The sequence below is a fragment of the Zophobas morio genome, unplaced genomic scaffold, assembly GCF_036711695.1.
Source record: "Zophobas morio isolate AGI-343-1 ecotype UQ-CSIRO unplaced genomic scaffold, CSIRO_AGI_Zmor_V1 ptg000037l, whole genome shotgun sequence".
Lineage (NCBI taxonomy): Eukaryota > Metazoa > Arthropoda > Insecta > Coleoptera > Tenebrionidae > Zophobas > Zophobas morio.
Genome location: NW_026972142.1, coordinates 224445 through 245725, shown reverse-complemented (window position 1 = coordinate 245725; position 21281 = coordinate 224445). Strand labels below are relative to the sequence as shown.

The 21281-nt window shown below is 16.1% G+C and overlaps 1 protein-coding gene across 5 annotated transcripts; it reads left to right on the top strand.

Moving 5' to 3' along the window:
- The first annotated feature begins 242 nt into the window (after positions 1 to 242).
- LOC135139867 (origin recognition complex subunit 1-like) lies at positions 243 to 19835 on the top strand. 5 transcript variants are annotated; one of them, XM_064070216.1, is made up of 14 exons: positions 243 to 443; positions 1410 to 1492; positions 1615 to 1698; positions 8255 to 8354; positions 8739 to 8903; positions 8963 to 9436; positions 9935 to 10050; positions 11853 to 12016; positions 12187 to 12276; positions 12334 to 12430; positions 13078 to 13186; positions 13247 to 13434; positions 13680 to 13794; positions 19725 to 19835. In XM_064070216.1, exons 7-14 carry the CDS (start codon positions 10006 to 10008, stop codon positions 19826 to 19828), a joined length of 912 nt encoding a protein of 303 aa, XP_063926286.1. In that variant the 5' UTR covers positions 243 to 443; positions 1410 to 1492; positions 1615 to 1698; positions 8255 to 8354; positions 8739 to 8903; positions 8963 to 9436; positions 9935 to 10005; the 3' UTR covers positions 19829 to 19835. The 5 variants fall into 5 exon arrangements, with proteins under 5 accessions (XP_063926286.1, XP_063926289.1, XP_063926288.1 ...); XM_064070219.1 differs by lacking the exon at positions 8739 to 8903 and having other exon boundaries at positions 9183 to 9436; XM_064070218.1 differs by lacking the exon at positions 8739 to 8903.
- Positions 19836 to 21281: the final 1446 nt, after the last annotated feature.

Genomic DNA, 21281 nt, shown 5'->3' with positions numbered 1-21281 from the left:
AACTAGCTTATTGACGACAATAAATAATGCTCCAGCAAGACTCAAACTGTAAAAAAAACTGTAAAATAGGGCGTCACATGATTTTATAACAAAAAATCTATACCTTCCAACTCAATAGTGACCAATCAGCGTTGTTGATACTACATTTTTGATCCAATTCGAACGCCAGAAGAGGTCATTCACAAATACATAGGAATATCAGCAAACTAAGGCGGTTCGGCCATCTTACGTAAAAAGTGGAGAGGTTATGTCTAAAATAATAAAACTTGATATAAATAGAAGTAATATAATACCTGGTGGCCGTCAAGAACGAAGAAAACGTAAAACCGTAGATATTTGTAGAGATAATGTACTCCATCCAAAAGAAGACTATGTTACTTCTAGTAGAACTTATAGCCCGAGTGACGATAAAAAAGATAACGTTAACGTTAAACAAAAAAAAGGTATTTATTTTTAGTTAATATTAATTAGTAATTTTATTTTACAAACCCCTAATAAATCGGGAGTTACTTAGAATTAACACTATCCTCTAATACGAATTTTTATTTCAAAGTTGGTTTAACAATGTTTACCTTTATTATAAATAAATAAAAATTTACTTATATTGTGACTATTATAAAAAGTAATTTATTTAATTATAATTACTTTTTAATCTTTTTTTTAACTATATAGAATATTATTAATTAATTAAAGTTATAAAAATTCACCGATACAAGTATATTTAATTTTATTAATTGTTTTAACTACTTATTTTTTTACTTTTTTGAAAAAAATTAATAGATTTGTAAAAACTCTTAATTATTCAGCCGTTTCTGAGATTTAACTAATATTTGCTACTTGACTTTTTTAAGAATTCTTTTACAAAACATTAACTATAATTAAAAATTTTAAAGTTTAATTTTTATTATTATTTTGAAAGTAATTCGTATAATTATGTTTTAATCATTATTAATTTTTTTTTTAATATTAAACTTTGTCAGTGAATTAAAAAATAATTTTTTTTAATATTATCTAAATATTGTTATTAATTTTATAAAATATTTTTGATAAGTATAACTTTTTACAAACTCAATTATTTTGGCGTTACTGAGGATCAACATTTTTTTTTAAGCTACTATTTAATTATTTTCTTTATAAAATTTTGTGTAATATATTTCCACCGTTATTATATTTAAAACTATATTAATAAAGTTAAAATAAGTTAACGAATGTAATGAATTTCAATTTTTTTCTTTATTTACATTATAAATATTAAGTAAAACAATACTAGTCATAGAAAAATAGAACATACTTTTATTTCTAGTATTTTTAAATTTAAATTAAGTTATGAATTTTTTTATTAGTTTATATTTTTTTAGCAATAATAAAAGCGATAAAGTAAATATAAATCGGCTTAATTTTTATTTCAGCTAAAGATTCTAAGGAAAATTGTATCTTAAAAACTGAGAGCGAAACGGCCTGTCAATCTCAAAATTCTTCTCCTTTTCAAATTGTACATTGATTTCGTACTTTTTCTTTGTAATAATATAATTTTACTTTGCAAATGTTTTTTGTTTGCTTAATAATATATTTTTCTTATATTTTTATGTTAACTTTTTTTGTTAAATTTTTAAGAACGATGAACTAACTTTAAAAGAAACGCAGCGCAGACTACATATTTCTTCAGCCCCTCAATCTCTTCCGTGCAGAGAAGATGAAGTTTTTTTTAAATTTTTTTTGTTTAACATTGTTTCCAATTTTATCTATTAGTATTTATTATAACCTCAGATTAGTAAATTTGTTGTTTACTTTCTATCACTTATAATTTTCAACTGTTTTTTAGGTTTTATATTTACAACGTTAGTTTATATTTCGATCTAAAAAAAAATTTAATTTTAATTTTGTTTTTATATTTATTATTATTTTTTTTTTAATTATAAATTTATAATTTCTAGTTTTAGTATATTTTGATTACATTTGCATAGAAATGCGCGTTCATTGTCATTTTTTTCTAAATAAATTTCCTGGCAGTATTAATTTTTTTATGTAAAAACTTTAATTGTTTATAATAAAATAGGTTTAAGAATTTTTTAAATGCAAATTATTAAAATTTAATTTGATTTTATTTTTTTTATTTTTAATTTATATACTGTTTTACTTTTGTACCTTATGATTTAAAAATACCTAAATTAGTTTTTTCATAGTATTATTAATATTTTATTTATTAATTCACTTTAAATTTACTTTTTAAATTTTTTTTAAAAAGAAAATGTTAAAATTTATAGTCTATAAAAATATAAACTCAACTTTTTTAAACCTCGTTAGTATTATTTTTAATTACTTTTAAAAAATAATGTTATGTTTAATCTGAATACTAATGAAAAATAATATTTAATTTTTCCTGGATCTTAATAATATAAATAGTAAAAAAAGTATTAAATTATATTATAATTTTTTTTTGTAAATTTTTTTTTTAAAAAAATATTCAATCATTTATAATCCAAAAAGTTCTAATTATTATTTAATATACTAATATTTTTATTGATAAATACTTCACATTATTTGAAAAAATTAAAAAGTATTAATACTTATTATATTACTACTATTTAAGGTTTCTCCTTATTTATAATAAAGTTTTTAGTATTATTTTTTATATGTAATTTCTTTTATTTTGAGTAAATATATAAAGTTTTAATTATCATTATTATTTATGCTTTCTTTTTATTTTGAATAAATTTAAAAATTTTATTTATATTATTTTTGATTCTTATTAATAATTTTTTTATTTTGAGTAAATATTAAAAGTTTTAATTATTATTTATTATACTTTTTTTATATAGAATAATATTATTATTAATTTGAATTTTAATGAAAAGTGTTATTTATTTTTAATTTTTTTTACTAAAAAATTCTTTTCTTCTAATTTAGTATAAATTATTAGTTTATTTATTTTATTATTATTCTATTATTATTTAATTAAAAATTTATTTAATTGAGAAATAGGTAAATTAGAATAGTTTTCATTATTAATTATTATATTATAATTTTTATTTATAAATATCTTTATTTTTTAAAATAAATATAAAAAGGTTTAATTATTATTTATTATATTATTATTTTTATTTATAAATTTTTTCATAAATTTAAATTCTACTAAAAAGTTTTACTTATTCAAGTTTCTTTTATCTCTACTTTTTTTTTTAATATCTGAATGCTTTTAATTTTATTATTCAAATAAATTATAAAAGTTTAACTTTATTTTATTATTATTTTAAAATTTATTTATTTTATATAAAATAAGTAAATTTAAATAGTTTTATTAATATTTTTTAATAATTTATAATTTTTATGTAATCTTTGGAAATAATTTCCATTAACAAACCCTTTTATTTTATTTAAATAAAATCCAATTATTTATTTTTCTAGAAATGAATTTAAATTTATTTTTTATTTTTTATTATTTCTACTTTTAAATCCTTTAATATTATTATTTAAATATAATCTTTTTATTTATTTTTTTTTAGTTATTGATTATTAAATAACTTTTTTTTAAATAAATTCTTGCTTTAATAATATTTTTTGTATGTTAAAAATTTTTTTAATATATTATTTTAAATTTTTATTATCAAAAAATAATATTATCTCCAAAATTTTATTTATTTATAAACTTTTGTTTAATAATACATTATAAACTTTTAATAAAATATTATTAAAAAATATTTCACAATAAAGGTGTAATATAAATACTTATTTCTAAACTTCTTTTACTTTTTAATATAAATAATAATATATTTAAAATATTTATTATTAATAAATTATATTATTAAAAGTTTTAAATTAAATATTATTTTATATTTAATATTTTTATATCTGAACTTCTTAATATTTTTTTTATATTAATAATTAAAAAGGTTTTTGTTAAATTTTTATTTTATTATTATTTAATTATAATTATAAAGTTTTTATTTATTATTTATCTTATTGTCTAATATTTTATGTTTAGAATGTTTTAAAGTTTTTTTTATTAATTATTAAAAAACTTATTGTTAAAAATTTTTTATTTCATAATTATTTAGTTATGATTATTATAAAGCTTTTATTTATTATATTTTGTTTTAGTTTGCTTTTAATATTTTTAATATTTTTTAAAGTTTTAATAAATTATTACTAAAAGTTGATAATATTTTTTATTGTTATTTACAAATTTCTTTTACTTTTATAATAATAAAAATATTTTATAATAATTCTTTAACTTTTATTTCCAAAAAAATTACCTTTACTTTTATAAACTCTCATTTTGTTAATAATAAAACATGTTTATTATTATTTTTTCAAAGTTTAAATAAAATTTTTTTTTAAAATTTCTTTTATTTTTATAACAGTAAAAACATATATAATATTTATCTTAAAAACTTTTAAAATAAGTATTATATAATTATATATAAAATCTTATAATAATAATAATAATAATAAATATTATAGTTTTTTTTATTAAATTTAAAAAGTTTTCATAATAAATTCTATAAATGTTCGATTATTATATCTTTTCATTTATAAAATATTTATTTATATATTTCTCTTTATTAAAAACTTTTTTATAAAATGAAAATTTTTTTTAAATTTTATCGTTATTATAAATTTTATACTATATAATCATGGTTTACTAAAGTTTTTTTAATATGTTTAACTATAAACTTTTTTATACTTAAATAATAATAATATAATAAATTTATATTTATTAAGATTTTATTATTTTTATATACAATTTTTTATTATTTTCTAATATAAAAAGTTTTTAATGATAATATAATGAACTATTATTATTATGAAAAACTTTTTATATTAAAGTTGTATTTTATCATATTATTTTATTATTATTATTTTATATATAAGATTACTTTTGCTTTATATTTTTTATAATAATAATTAATATATAAATTTTTTTTCAAATCTTTTAATTTTATAAAACTTTTATTATAAAAGTTTTATTATCACAACAATATTTATATTTTATTACAAATTCTTTTTATTTGTTTAAATAATCCTTAAAAAAGTTTTTTAATTATAATAAATAAACTTTTTAATAACTTTATTGTTTTAAAAATTTAAATATTTAAGTAAATAAATTTAAATATATTTTTTAAAACTTATATTTTACTTATTACAAAATTTATTATCTTTATTGGTTTTTTATACTAGTATTTAGCTATTATATATCTATTATATTTTATTTTTTTAATATTGTCTAATACTTTAAGGAAATATTTTTAAATATTTTTTCAAAACTTTTATTTTATTTTTTAAGTTTATTATCGTGATTATTTTTTGTATAAAATACTTAACTTTCTTTTGTATTTTTACTATATTTTGTTTTACTGTAAAATCTTCTAAACCTTAAACCCTTTAACGGGCAAAACTCTGGAGATTTAAATAGACCTGTTTTACGTTTACGGGTAACTAAATTTACCACTTTTTTATGTTTTGTTGGTTGCTGCCTAATCCGTTGGAACATGGTAGTCAAACTTACCAGAGATTGTTTCAGAGACCGAGCCTGTCGTAAAGGGCCAGTTTCCATAGATCTACTATTGCAATGAACCTAGGCGACAAGTGGTAACATAGTAACTAGTAACCTTTAAAGGGTTAAGTATTAATATTCAAATAATATGTTTTTAAAAATTTTATTATATTATTATTAGATAAATTATATTTATTAGTGTTGTATATAATATTTAGTTATATTATTTTTTTTTTATAAAAGTATATCTTTTTTATTTTATTTAAATTTTATTTGATAAAACTTTACGTAAATATATATTTAAAAAATTTTAAAAAAACTTTTATTTCATTAATATTAAATTTATTATATTTATTGTTTTTTATATAAAATGTTTAGCAATTATTAAAAATTTTTATTTAATATTTTCTTAAAACTTTCATTTATAATAAATAAATTTTTTATGTATTCGTTTATATACAATATTTAGTTTTTATATTTTCATTATTAATATATATTTTTTCTCAAATTAAAATAAAATTTTTTATTTTTTGATAAATAATTTATTATATATTGATATAAAATATCCAGTTATTATTTTTTTTATTAACAAAATATAATATATTTTAGTAAATTTTTCAAAAGCTTTTGTAAATATTTTTTTTTAAAGTTTTTATTATATTATAATTAATATAGTATATTTTTTATAAATATTTAGTTGTAGTTATTTTTTTTTATTATAATATTTAGTATTTAAAATTTTTTAAACTTTAAGTCAATATAGTCAAATACTTTTTTTTAAAACTTCATATTATTATAAATTTTTTTATTATATTTATTAGTTATTTATATTTTTATTTAATTAGTTTTTTTATTTTAAATTATTATTAAAACATTTTTTATATATAAAATTTTTAAATTGAATTTATTTTTTTATATTCATAAATATTAAGTTCTTATTATTTTTTTTTATCATAAAATATTATTTTTAAAATTTATAAAAAAAAGTTATTGATATATATTTTTTTTACATATTACAATAAAATTTTCTATTTTAGTTAATTTTTTTTTTAACTGTTAATAAAATGTTTTGAAATACTTTTATTTCATAAGTAAAATATAATAAACTATTTAGTTGTTATTATTATGCTATTAATATTAAAAGTTTATAATAGTTTTTAATATAAATAATTTACTATTTTTAGTTATCATTTATCAATATATGTATATTATATTAAATAAAATTTCTTAATATTAAAAAATAAATATTATATTTACTTTTTGTAAAACTTTTATATAATAATAAAAATGTTTTATTATATTTATAAGTAGTTTTTAAAATATAATTAGTAATAATATTTTATTTTTTAAAATTTATTAATAATTTTAAACATTTTTTTTCCATTTATTATTAGCTTATATAAAATATTTATTAAAGTTATTTTGATTTTTATGTAAATATTAATTATAATCTTTATACTTTTACTATATTTATTTCTCTTTCTCGTATTATTTTTTTAAATTTTTTTGATGTATTTTGTAAAAAAATATTTTAACGTTTTAAATATAAAATACTTTTTTTTATGTTTACAATAATAATTACCAAAAAAAAAAATAGGAAAAGTAAAAGTTTTTTTATTATAAATATTTTTATTTATCCATCTATATATTTAAATTTTTTTACTATAACATAAATTTTTTCTCTCTCTTTTTAAAGTATATATATAATAATAATTATAATATAATTTTATTTTGTGATTATTATAATATATTTAATACTATAATAAAGTTTATTTATTTTTTTTAAAAAGTTTTAGTATTTTTCATTTTTTTAATTAATATTATTTTTTTTATGCAGATTTATATACTTTTACTTTTCTTGTAGAAGTCAAATAATTCTAATTAATATTTTTTATTAGTAATATATTATAATATATATATTATTAATTTAATAATGTTTATTAAATATTTTTATAATTCTGTCTTATTATAACTCGAAATTATATTAATAACATTATTTTTTGTTATTATATTATTATTATGCGGTTGGACACTTTTTTTTTCTCTTGTGGAAAATTCAAATAATTTGTTTATAACAATAATTATAAGCAATTTTTTTTATTAGCGCTTATTATAGAATATTAATAGTAAATACTAAAATAAATTATATATATATTTTTTATTTTTTAAGTTAATGTTATCTTAACTATTACTTATTATATATATATTTTTAGTTATAATTTTATGATATTTATTTTAATTACTGTTATTAGTTATATGTATTTTTTTAAAATTAATATTATTATGGGTTTGTTTTTTTCATTATTTTTGTTTTTTAGTTTTATTATTATTATTACTATAGTTTAGCAAACTTTCTTAGTTTTCTTAAAAAAAGTAATATATTTTTATAGTTATAATATTAATTATTATAATAAGCATTTCTTATTATATAATAGTAATTATTACGAAATATTTATATTAATACTATAATAAATTCTAATATATATTTTTTATTAGTACTATTATAAAGTTTTACTACTTTTTTTATATTTTTTTATTACTTATACCTTTTTAATATATATGTTATTTACTTTAACAAATATATACACATATTATTATAAAGTTTCGTTATTTTCATTATTTTTATAGTTTTTTTTATAATAATAAATAATAGATTTTTTTCTATTAGTTATTTTTAAATATTTTGTTTCTATCATAAATTTTTGTAAATATTTACAATTATTATTTTATATATATATTTAAACTTTTATTATTATGCAGTTTAACAAACTTTCCGCTTTTCTTGTGGGGAAGCTCGAGTCTCAGTCCTGCGGAGTTATATATATTTCTGGCGTGCCGGGCATTGGCAAATCAGAAACTGGTTTTACCTTTATTATTGTTATTATTTATTAATTTTTTTTATATTTTCAGAGATTATTTTATTAAACTTCTAACTAATTATTATTATTGCTGTATATTTAGTTTGAATTATCTTACGTATGTTATTTTTAACTTTATTAATACTTTTATTAGTATTTTTTACTTCCTAATAAAATAAAATAAAATAATTTTATAACTTTTTTTTAAGGTCATAATGTCTCGCGTAATAACAAAGTTTTGCTATAAATATTTTTTTAGTTTCCCATAATAAATAATAAGATAAATTTTTTTTGAAATATTGTTCGTAAAATATAAACTTTGTCAGCATTTTATACAAACGTAAAATCATAATCGTTTCGTTTTTATAAAGTTTTTAAAAATGCAGCATGCGGACTTTTTAATACTTTTTACAATGAAAAAGTTTTAAAATAGCTGTGCTTAAATGCAAAATAAAAAAATCCACACAAACACACACGTGGCCTTAAACACGTGCTCGAAGTTGGTACGTGACGTACGTAAGTTATGCGCTATTGCGTGTTAAACCGTGTGGGTACGGCATACGTGTCTTGCCTCTCCGGCTATTAAAAATATTATTCTTTTTTTTTGAAGGGTAATAAAGAATATGCTCTGTTTTTGTTGGCGGAAGAGGCCCGGAGAGCCCATCATATAACTTATAAAAGATTCATAATTTTATATTTGTTGTCTTTATAAAGTTTTGGTTACTCTAGAAAATTCTGGTACACGTGAAATGTATAAAGTTTTAGGCTCTGAATATTACTGATTGGACAATCCCAATACGAAAAAACTTTATAGTCACATGTTTTAAAAGTTTTTAGACAATCGTTTATTATTGGAAGAGAGGAATTGATCAGCCAATTGAAAACTGTCTAAAGGCCATTAAAATTATATGATTTTTTAAAAACTTAAGAAAACTCTGATAGATTACTGGTAGGGGAACATCAGGGAGCCAATCAGAAACTTTATACTGTACGAAAAATACTGGTTTTATTGGCAGCTGATATTAACTACGAGTCAATCAAAGCCTAAGAAAAAGATATTATTGCTCGCTGAAAAATGTTATTGGTGAGTTTCTTTCAACTATAAAACTCACTCTTCCTATTGGTGGATAGCTGTTGACAATCCAATTATTTTTTTAATCTTACTAGTATCGATTTTTGGATAATTAAACTTTTATCAGTACTTTTCTTTTATATTTTTTATTATTATATTTTCATAAATAAATTTTTAAATAACAATTTATTTTATGAAACTGTATTTGTGTTGTTAATGTATTATTATAATACTTTATTTTTATCATTATTAATTATTATATTTTTAAAAACATTTTTACTTATATTTTCGAATATTATTAATTTATATTATTATTTAATATTTTTTAGTATTTTTATTATATTAATTTTTGATCTATTATATATAATTTATATTTTATTATTATTAATATATTTTTTAATAGTTTTATTAATATTTATAACACTGTATTTAATTAATATTTTATATTACTATTTTATTAAATAATATATACTTTTTAATATTTTATGTTTATAATTATATTTTTTATAGTTCATCGTGTTATCAAAAGTTTAAAAAATAATAAACTTTTACCGAAATTTAAATTTATTGAGATAAATGGAATGAAGTTGATTAATGCGAACAATTTTTATTCAACATTTTATAAAGTAAATTTTATTTTAGTAATATATATACATAATTTTTTTTTTATTTTTTAAAATATTTATTATATATTATATAATAAATAATTGTATTTTGTTTTAAATCTTATATTGTTTTTTATATTTTAATTTTTAAATTATATAAAGTAAACCTTTTTTTTAGTAAACATAATATTTAAAACTTTTTTAGTATTGAATTATTTAAATTATATATTTTATCATTTTTTTAATAAAAAAAATTTATTTTGTCTTTATATATATTTAATAATTTTTAATCAAAATTTGATTATGTAAATTTTTTATTAAAAAAGTGAATAACTTTTTATTTAAAAAATTTATTTTTTTTAAAATTTTTATTAAACAATTTTTTATTAAGAATTTAATAAAGTAAATTTTCTCTGGTAAATTGAAGATTTTTTTATAACTTTTATTTGTTAAGAATTATTTAATTATTTATTTTATAATTGGCTTTTATTGTTAAAATTTATTTTCCTTTTGTTTTTTATTAATCTATTTTATTTAAATTTTATAAAGTAAACTTTATAGTAAATAAGAAATTTATTTTTTTTCTTTATTATGAATTTTTTAAATTATTTATATTGTAATTTGATATTTTAATAAAAATTTGTTTTACTTATTTTTTTATTAAACAGTTTTTATTCGAATTACTATGAAGTAAACTTTTTATTATAAATAATAAATTTGTAACTTTTTTATTCAGGAATCATTAAAAAATTTTGATTTTACTTAGTATAATATATTATCTTTTATAAATATTTTTATTATTATTAAACAATTTATAGTAAATAAATAATTAAAAATTATATATATATCTGAATAGTTAAAATTTTTAATTTTGATTATAAAAATTTATTCTTTTCTATTAATATTTTTGTTAAAAAATTTTTATTAAAAATTTTATAAAGTAAATTTTTATTTATTTACGAAATTCTGTCTTTTTTTTTATATATATATAACAATTTTTCAAGTAACTTTTTATAGTAAATAAAAAATTTATAACTTTTATTTATAAATTAATTTAATTATTATTTTATAAGAAAATGTTTCTTAGTTTTTTTTAAGCAACGCAAACAGTTTTTATTCAAAATATTTAATACTTTTGTTCTATTTATAAATTATTGAGTTATTAATTCTAAAATTTTTTATTTCACTATACAAATTTATTAGGAATTTTTTTTTTTTTATTAAATAATTTTAAATCAAAACTCTACTAAATAATATTTTTATGAATTATATAAATAATTTATTTTAAAATTTTATTTCATTATGAGAATTTATTTTGTTTCTTACTTTTTGTAATAAAAATTTTGTTAAAATTTCTATAGTAAATAAAAAAATATATAATTTTTTTTTATATATTTACTTATAAATGTGTTTTTATTATTTATTAATATATATTTCTTATATATATTTATTTAATATTTTTATATTTATTTATTATTATATTACTTAAAATAGTTATTATTTTTATTTATTATTATATTTATTAGAATATATATTATTTTTTTTATATATTTCCTTAAAATTTTGTTTTTCTTTATTAAAAATATTTTTTAATATATAGATTATATTTATTTCCTCATATTATTTTTATTTTTATTTATTTATTATAATAATTATTATTATAAAACATTTTCATTTATGTTTTTATTTAATTATTATTATTACTTTATTTTTAAGAAAAACAACAAATACATTTTATATGTATAAATTTATTTGTTTTTATTATTGTTTTGTTAGTAATAAAATATTTTTTCTTTATTTTTATTATAATTAACTTCTTTAAGGCGCTTTACGGAAAATTTTTATCCGACAGAAACGCAATGGACCGATTAGAAGAATATTTTTCTACTAAAAGTTTAAAAAATAAAGAATTTATAATTCTTTTGATAGACGAGGTGGACCAATTGGTCACCGGGAAGCAATCGCTGCTGTACAGAGTCCTCAATTGGTTATTATTACTATTATTATTATTATTATTATTACTATTATTATTATTATTATTATTACTATTATTATTATTATTATTATTATTATTATTATTATTATTATTATTATTATTATTATTATTATTATTATTATTATTATTATTATTACTATTATTATTATTATATATTGTAGGGCTGCTCAACCCATTTCCAAACTTGTTTTACTTACTGTTGCTAATACAATGGACTTGCCGGAGAGATTTTTCACTTATAAAAATTGCAGGTTATTATTTTTATTATAATTAAAATTATTATTATTATTATTTATTTTATTTGTTAGTCGTTTTGGTTTGACGCGACTGTCTTTTATGCCGTACACGAATAGCCAACTTCATACAATTATTTCTAATAGACTTTCAAGCTCAAATATATTTAAAGTTTGTAAAACCTTTAATTATTATTATTATTATTATTATTATTATTATTATTATTATTATTATTATTATTATTATTATTATTATTATTATTATTATTATTATTATTATTATTATTATTACTATTATTATTATTATTATTACTATAAATTTATTATACTATGTTAATTTAGAAATTATATTTAATTTACTATACAGAATTTTTTTATTATTATTATTTTTTAAATAAGTACTATAAATTTTGTGTATTTATTTTTATACCATTTTTTATATGTTTTTAGTTTATTTTAATTTAAAATTATTATATTAATATTATAAGCTTTTATAAATATTTATTTTATAAAAAACCTTTTATATAAAAAAATTTATAATAATAATTACTAATTTATATAGTTTTTTTTAACAGTAATAATATGATTGATATTAGAAAGTTGAATCCTTGTTATTATAGTATTTATAGTTTTCTTTTTTTTTTTTTCATATATTGTTATTAAACTTTTTTTGGTTTATTATATTATTGTGATAATTATTTTTTTCTCATAAATTTTTATCAAAAAGGTGGATAATTACAATAAATATATTATTTTTTTCTCCATATATTATTATTATTATATATTTTTTATTTATTATTTTATTTTATTATAACCTAGAAAGAAGCCATCCAACTTTGCTCGCAGATGATTGGCTCGTCTACCGGCGATGCGCGAACTGCCCTTGACATTTGCCGCATGGCCGTAGATCACGTCTCGCGAGATTCCGGTTTTGTCCAATATCATTTCACTATTTTTTACTCCAGTAGTAAGTTTACACTGTTTTTAGGCGTCTTGAATTCGGGTTCTACCGAGAAGCTCGTTGGACTCGATCTTATTCAAGAGATTATCACGTGTACATTCCGCATTCCCGTTGTCGAAATCCTTCACGCTAGCAGTTTTCATATGCGCATGTTTTTGTATTGCGTTTACTACGAAACACGTGCTTCCGAAAACGAGGCGGCTCGCTTTGGAAAAGTTATTCATTATTTTATTTTTACTATTATTATTAATGATCATTACTTTTATTATTTATATACATTATTATTAATTATTATTATCATATTTATAATATATATTTATTATGATAATTTTTATTATTATTCTTATTATTTATATACATAATTATTAACGTTATTATTATTATCATATTTATTATGTTATTTATTATTGCTAACTCTTATTACTATTATTACTTATATTTATCATTATTATTATGGAAGGTAAAAAAGCGTCATATTCAAAATTGTCTCGTTCATTCCATTGCAGACGTTTCCGATACAATAATTCAAGCTGTTTGCTCTCGACTCGCACGTGCTCGCTTTATTATTATTGAAGGTTTTTTTTGTACTTATTATTATTTTATATATATAAACTAAAAAGTTTTTTTTATGTAATACATATACAAACTTTTATAACTACTTTTTTATAAGAAGAGTAATAATAAAATCTTAATATTAAATAAAGCTTACAAAGTTTTTGAAACTTTTTTAACAAAAGTTGAAACAATTATTTATAATACACTAAAAGCCTATATAATATTAAAGTTTTATTTTTTTTTTGTATTATATTTTTTAGTAAAATAAAATTTATTAAGTCTGAAAAGTTTCGTAAAACTTTTAGAAAAATATATTTTCCCATTATTTTTTTAAAAAATAAAAGTCTACAATTTTTTAAGTGTTTTATTTTAATGAGAATTTATTTTTTATATAATAAAAGTCTTTATCAATATTAAATTTAATAAAACTTTTATTAAATAAAATTTTTTGTATAATTTTTTTATATAAAATTAAAATTCGCTAAATTTCAAACGCTTTCATAAAACTTTTAGAATATATATTTTTTTCATTATAATTTTTATAAAAATAAAAAGACTCGCAACTTACCGGTTTTTTTTTTTAATATTTTTATTAAAAAATTATTATTTATATAATAAAGTTTACATCTTAAAGTTTTATGAAACATTAAAAAAAAGTTTTTTTGTAGAATTTTTTTATAATAATAAAATTCAATAAGTTTTAAACGTTTCATAAAACTTTTAGAAAAATATATTTTTCTTAATATTTTTTATAAAAATAAAAGACTACATAATTTTAAGTGTTTTATAGTATTTTTATAAAAATGTTTTTATTTTTTTTTTTAATTTATTAAAACTTTTTTAATAAAATTGTTATTAATATGCTTTTTATTTTATAAAAGTCTATAAAATTATACAGCTTACAACACATTAAAAAATGTATAATATTAAAAAATGGAAGATTTAAACTAATGAAAAAAAATCATTAAATTAATTTTTAGTTTTATAATACTTTTACGTAAAAAAGTATTCTTCATGTGATAAAAATATATATTCTCTAAAAAGTTAAATGGCTTTTTTATAAATATTTTAGATAAATAGAATTTTTTATTTATATATTTTTTAGATATTCAGTTTTATATTATTTCTATATATAAAAGTATATGTTATAAAATTCTTTAGCTTTATAATTTATAAACTTTTTTATAAATGTTATAATAAATAAATTTTTTTCATAAAATATTTTATAAATTTTTAGTTTATAATATTATATAAAAAAGAGTTTTTTATATAATTAAAAATCTTTGGCATTATAAATTTATAAACGTTTTATTAAATTTTTTAATTTTTTAAAACACTTCTTTAATTTGTATAGTCTTATTATACTTTTATATAAAATAATTTTTTTTAATCATAAAAGTTTTTATATTTTTTAGTTTATCAAAATTTATGATTAATATTTTTTTATAAAAAATTTTTGGTTTTAAAATACTTTTATATACAAAAAAAAAGTATTTTTTAACTAATTAAAGTTTTTATTTTTTAAAAGTTTATTTAACTTTTTAAAAATATTATAATAAATAAAATTTATTAATTTTTTTCACAGTTTTTTAATAGTTTTAAAAAATTATTTTATATAATAAGAATCTTAATTTTTTTAGTAATTATATATTTAGAAGAAAGACTAAATTTATATTGTTTTTTAATACATTCATAAAAAATATACTTTTTTTTATTTATAAATATAAAATTTGTATTTTTTTTAAAGTTTTATAATACTTCTGTATAATAAATTTTTATTAAAAGTCTCTTCTAATTTATTTTTAAAATTTTCTTATCATAATCATTTTCTATTACTTTCTACAAAAGTTTACTGACTTGGTGAATATTATTATATACTTTACATATATTTAATGTAAAAGTAATAAAAATAATAATGTTAATACGTTTATAATATTATAGTAATACAATAAATTTTAAATAAAAGTCGTCAAGTTTCTAAATTTTTATTATACTTATTTATAGAAAATATTACAAAAAATTTTATAATTAATAATAATAGTAATAATAAACAAATAATATAACATGTTCACTTGTAATAATTCATTATTACTTGTATAACTATTTATAAATTTTTTATAACTAATTTTTTTTATAAAATAGTAAAATATATATTATTAGAAATATAAAAAATATATAATTTTTCTATTATTAAAAAAAAATTGAACTAAAGGATTTATGAAAAGTAATTTTATAAGAATAATAATATTTTAAATACATTATTTATTATATAAAAAATTAAACGTTTTTTTTTTAGGAAAAAAATTATTTAATACGAATTTTAATATATTTTACTTTTTTTTATTTTCATGTTAATTATATTTTTCTTTGTTATTATTATTTATTTTACTACTTACTATTTTCTTATGTAAATAATAATATTAAAAAAAATTACTTTTTATTTTTAAACTCTTCTATATTTTTATCAATTTTAAATTATTCATTTTACTTTTTATTATTTTTATTGTTTTTATATGTAATAATTATAATTTTATATTTTATTTATATTTTTTAATTAACATTTTATTGCTTTTTAAAAAATCTACATTTGTTTTTATTATAACTTATATAAAAAATTTTATAGACTTTTTTATATATAAAAAAATACTTGTTTATTAAAAAATTATTAATTTATTCATTTTTTATTTAATATAACTTTTTATATATTTTATACTTTTATAATTTTTTTGAATATAAAACTAAAATTAGCTTTTTTAAACAATCTTTACTCATTTTTATTTTTTTATATATATAATAATATTTTTTATAAATTTTATATATTTTATAATAACTTTAACAGTTTATTATTAATAAAAAACATCATTTATTTTTCTTTCTTTTATTATAACTATTTATGAAATTTTTTTAGCATTTTTGTATACAATAATCTATATTTTTTAATTTAATAATAAATTTAAAAAAAAATTATTTATCTTATTGTTGTTAGTTTTTATTATAACTTTTTATATACTTCTATACTTCTATAATTTTTCTATCTATTTATTTAATAATAACTTTTTATGTACTTTTATATGTTTACAATTTCTTTTCAAATATATAATTTAATACTGAATGCTTAAAAAAAATAAAATTTATATACAATTTTTTATAAACTTTTACAGACCTTTTAATAATAGAATAATTTATTCCTATAATTTCTTGTATTTCCTTTTTATATATAATTAACACAAACTATTAATACAAAATATATCGTTTTCCTAAGAAACACTCGTTATAGTTTTTTATTATGAGTATTAACAAACTTTATTAGACTTTTTCTTTGTATATATAAATAAATATATATATAATATTTATTAAAAATTTATCAAAAAAAATTTTATATTATAAATAGTAATAGTTTTATTATAACTATTTATTTACTTTTGGAAAGTAGAAAAAAGATAAAAATTTATAGTTAAAAAAAATTATATATATATTTGCTTCATTTAAACTAATTATATACTTTTGTAGACTTTTTGTTTACACAAAAAAAAATTATTTATATTTGCTTTTAGATTTTTTTTATATATTTATATCTTTATATTTACTTTTATATATATTTATTAAAAATCAAAATAAGGCTTTATTATAACAATTTATTAATTTGAAAAACTAAAAAAAGATTAATATTCATTATTTATAAAAGTCTTTATATATTTGTTTCCTTATAACTATTATACACTTTTATAGACTTTTGGCTTACACCAAAAATATTTATATTTTTTATATTTGCTTTTATATTTTTGTTTACTTTATATATTTTTTAATAATAAATAAAAATAAAAATTAACATAAGTTTTAATATATATGAATTTATACTGTTTTATCTTTATACATTTATTGAATTTACTATTTTATAATTATATTTTTTAATATTTTTTAATATTTTTTATATGATTTGTTATATTTACTTTTTTTTTTCTCTTTCATAACCAATATTTATTATTATTATTTTTTATAATAAAAGTAATAATAGTATTAAATATTTAAATTTTTTTTCTTTTTTTTTTCTTTTTATACACTATCTTTTTTAATTTATTCTATTTTTTATTATTTTTCATGAAAACTCGCACTTACCACATTTAGAAAATTATTTTTTATTAAAAAAAACTTTTTTTATTTTAAAAAATAATATATTATATCAAATTTTTTTGTATGTATACTTTTTATATATAAAAAAATATACTTAAAGTTTTTTATTAACCACAGAAAATATTTTATCATCTTTTTTTATCTATTAGTGCCATAAAGTTATGAAACAACAATATTTTGTATAATAATTTTTGGTGGATTTCAATTATTTTATAGTAAAAGAAATAAAAATTAAATTCTTAAAAAACTTTAAAGAATATTAATTATAATAAGAAAGTAAAACAATTTTTACATGTAAAAAATTTAATAAGCTCTTATAATTAAATTTAAAAAAAAAGTAAAAAATAAATCATAAAAAAAATCATAATATAGTTATGAAGTACAATAAAATTCCAAATTAAAATATAATTATGCTATAATTAATCAATTAAAAAAACATAATAATAAAGTTATAAAAAAAATATTATAAACTATAATTATCAATTTGAAAGAAATTGAAAAGAAATAATGAATATAATAATATTACTATTAACTTTTAGTTAGAAATGGAAACTTTCTGTTAACCACCCCTCACCTTCCAAAATGGTCTCCAAGCGTGATTCACACCTGCATTTTGTGCAAACCACGTGCCTTCTGCCACGTGATCCATCTTGGCCTGTATTTATTGTGTTAAAGCATTTTTATGGGTTAACAATTTATCAACATTTTCTTCAGAGAAATTTTTATTACCGATATTTATAATAAAATAAAAATATAATTTTTTTTAAAAGTATATGTAAAATTTATATAATTTATAAGGAAGAAAGTATATAAAAAAATAAATTAAGAAAGGCAGCAGGAGAGAGCAATATCAGGCCATTGGTAAAAATCTAACACGTGGTTTAAAGATCTTTAATGCTACCAAAATACACCAAAACATCCAAATTGATTGCTTTATGCTTTATGAAAACTTTTTATACTTAATCGGTTTTTTTCCCCTGAAGAAACCAATCAAAAACAGTATTAATCTGATAATGAGATAGTAACCAATCAACTAGAAGTGTTAATAAACTTACAAATAGAAGAGTGAATAGTTTTAATATAAAACGGAATATCAATGATCCACACATCAAATTCTCTACTATTTTTGTGTTGTTATTGGTTTGCTAATAATAACTAATTAATAACTCAAACCCGTTTAATTATATATTTTTTGTATTATCTTTTATAATTTTACATATTTTTTATTTTAATATTTTTTTCACCTTTAATACTATTTTTAATTTTCTTATACTATTACATTTTGTTATTTATGTTATTATAATTATATATATGATAAAATTTATTGCTAAACACAAAATATATAAATAAAAAGTTAGTAATATGAAAAGATATTTAATTATATTTTTCAATTTTTTATTTTACAGTTGCAAACCCAACTAAAAATATGTTTAATTAAGTTTTTCTCATACTGCATCTCATTTAACATTTTTTTAGAATCTTTTAGATAATCTTATTAATACTTCTAGATAATAATGGAGATATTTATTATAATTCTTGCTTTTTGTAAAAAAGAAATAGCATTAAATAAACTAATTATAATAAATAAGTTAAGTTTTATACTTTTAATTGTTTTCGCTTATTTATTTAATACTAAACTATAAATAAAAAAATGAAAAGAAAAGTACAGAAGTTGTATTATATTATTCATATATACTTATATACTTTCAGTCTTTTTATATTTTATATATTTTTTACTATTTAAATGTAAAAAAAAAAAAACTTAATAAAAAAAATTTTTACTATTGACTAATAAAGCGAAATTTATAATATTAATAAGGGTTTCAAGAAGGTGATTCAATGAAAATAAGACTCAACGTTGATGCCTTTTATATAGAAAAAGCCATTAAAACGGATGCTGATATTCAAACTTCATTATTATGAATAATAAATTAATAACACAAATTTACACAAATAATTTATTATAATGAACGTAGTATACTAAAAGTAATTTATAGTCATATAATAATAAATATAATAAACCAAAATATTATAAATGTATTATTTCTTGATTATTATTATTAACTAAAATATTAAAAGCGAAATATTTTATGTGCTTTCTACCACTCAAGGCCTTTTTCTTTACCGAAAATTAATTTAATTAATAACTTAAAAAAATATTATATTAGATCTTAATAAATTTTAAAAAGTTACTAAAAATAAGATTAAAAAAAACTTTGAAAAATTTTTTTTAAGGTAGACCGCTATTTCTATTTTAACTTTATATAAAAACGTTTTTACCTTTTTTTCAAATATAAAAAGTATTGTAGGCAAAACTTGTTATAAAACTTGCAATGCTTTTTAAGCAGCGTTAACGCATTGGACGCATTTTTATGGACACATGCTAGTGGGTTTTCATAACAGAAACAATAAATAAACTTCTCTCTTTATTCTATTTCATATTTAACTTTATGCACCGTTAAAAAACTTTCATTTGTTTATTATATACCTTTTCGTTAGTTCCTAAGCAGCAATTTTTGAAAAAAGTCGTTAAGCTGTTTGATTGGCCGAGATTTGTGGGGTCTCCCAGTATTCCGACGACTGCAGCTGGAGTGGCTCTCTCGAGGCCGGCGTCATCTGTTTCTACAAGATCATTGGTTATGCCATTCAGTGGATTGGCTCTTTGTTGATTGAATGGTTTATCAATTGCGCTAACCTTATTGGTCTTTGTTAGAAGTGTAATGAGCTTTGGGGTTGTTTTACCGTCGCTCTACGCTTTACCTTCTTCATTTGCGAAAACGCCCTTCAGCGCCGCCATTAAGTGGCTTTATCATAAGAAACACAGTTCAGTTTCAAGAAATTCGTAGCATCATTGCATAGCAATTGCTGCGTATATTGTTTTTTTGATATATAATATCAAGACAGTTCTCAGCAACCCATTAGATTACTAGTTTCGTTTATTGGTTTGGTTTCTCTTTTTTTTCTTTCTTAATTCCAGTTTTATATAATCGTAAGCTCTATGGACGAAATAAAAAGACAGGAAAAATCTCTATTAAAAACAATCACCTATAAATGGTGCACCCCCATTAACCATAAGTTTCATGGTTAATTACGGTATTCAATGCCACAAATTGCAATTAGCTCGCAATTTAAAGTAATGACTGGCTAATGAGGCACCCTTTTAATTTATATAACCCGGCGGAGTTAGTGGACGACGTCCAATAAATTGGTTGATTTTTAAGTAGATTTTTTGCATGACAAACTTCACAACTTGTAACCCTAAAAACGTATGCAACCGGATTATTTATTAGGACGGAAGTGAATTTTTGTCTGATTTGGGAATGACCGTGTACATAAACTTTTTGATGATATACACTCGTCCCAACTTATATAAGAA